Genomic DNA, 1,339 nt, shown 5'->3' with positions numbered 1-1,339 from the left:
ACAGATGGTAGGATGGAATATCAGTCTTATTTCCTCTGTGCTGGTGTAGTTCTAAGTGAGTGCTTAGTAAACTGTTTTTCAGCGGCATGTTTCCTGTACCTATGTAGGTTGTTAGGTGGCAAACAAAATGCCAATAACAATGGCAAGTTTCACAAGCAAAATATAGTCATTTACACAGTTCAGGGGTAAATAGAGCTAATTGAAAATATCCCTAGTGGTAAAGCTAAGAAAATGCAAGTGAATATGTAATTGAGGAATACTCATTTATAGAAACTCGTTTATAGAATTGGATGGCTTTGCATAGGATGCAGAAGTATGACTCGACTGACTTTTTCAGGCTTACTACGTTTGGTGGTGTTTTAAACGTATTCCCTTTTTTACTCGTGATAAATGCAGCTGGTGTTTACTTTTTCTGCATGTATATTACTTTCAGCTAAAGGAACGCTTAGTGAAGACACCATCCGAGTGTTCCTCCAGCAGATTGCAGCCGCTATGCGTATTTTACATAGCAAAGGAATAATTCATAGGGATCTAAAACCCCAGAACATCTTGTTGTCTTACGCAAGTCGCAGGAAGTCAAGTGTCAGTGGCATACGTATCAAAATAGGTAAGTAATCTTTTTCCCCTAGAAAGATAAATTACAGTATGGGAAAATCAATTCAGCAGCGCCTTTGTAATGAGATGGAATGAAAGTACCGAATCTGGAGCTTGTGCATTAAATTGCAGAACACCTGCAAGCATGGAAGGAGGAACTTGATACCAGACGATAGTCCTGCTGCATTAAGAAAAATTGCATTAAAAAAATTCATTGCAATTCAAGTTTGATTACGTATGTAACTTTAATAAGCAATTAACGCATGTTTTAATATTAAATGGTTTAATTCAGAATATGGAGCTTTGCTTCACTGTAGGTCTAAAAATCTGCTCAACTTTTAGCCCACTTCAGCATGTGTTTGCTGATCATAATTCAGTTTGTGCTTTTAGTGAAAGGCCTTAATACTTTTTCTGTTTGTGTTTAAGGTCTAGAAATGTAGGTTAAGAACTGTTGTTAGTAAAAGGGGGTTTGACATTAACTGGGAGTATCGGATACATCCTAATAGGTTTTGTTCAGAATTCCTATCTCTTATCACCAGGACCAAGTTTCTGTTGGTGTAAACTTTGTGCTTTTGAATTGGTTTCTTTTGGGGTACAAGTCTCTGACTGAAAGTGAGAGGTGTTTTGAGGATATAACAAACTCGCGTCTATCTGCCAGTACACAAAAAGGCAAAACTCCCTTCCCCTTATCTTCTTATTTGACAGTTCCCAAGCCCTCTCACCTGTATTCAAAAAAAAAAAAAAA

The 1,339-nt window shown here is 37.2% G+C and overlaps 1 protein-coding gene across 1 annotated transcript in view; it reads left to right on the top strand.

Annotated features, from left to right (window-relative positions):
* The window catches only part of ULK2 (unc-51 like autophagy activating kinase 2), a 67,969-nt gene that overhangs the window by 32,838 nt on the left and 33,792 nt on the right, over positions 1–1,339 (top strand). Inside the window, exon 6 of the mRNA XM_019511173.1 lies at positions 434–607. Within this exon, the coding sequence (XP_019366718.1) occupies positions 434–607 (174 nt within the window). The remainder of the gene's footprint in view (positions 1–433; positions 608–1,339) is intronic.

This window comes from Gavialis gangeticus, unplaced genomic scaffold (assembly GCF_001723915.1).
Source record: "Gavialis gangeticus isolate Ggan-Ray unplaced genomic scaffold, GavGan_comp1, whole genome shotgun sequence".
In the NCBI taxonomy this organism is placed as follows: domain Eukaryota; kingdom Metazoa; phylum Chordata; order Crocodylia; family Gavialidae; genus Gavialis; species Gavialis gangeticus.
The sequence above is the reverse complement of the archived record's forward strand: the minus strand, read 5'-3'. Positions and strand labels throughout refer to the sequence as shown.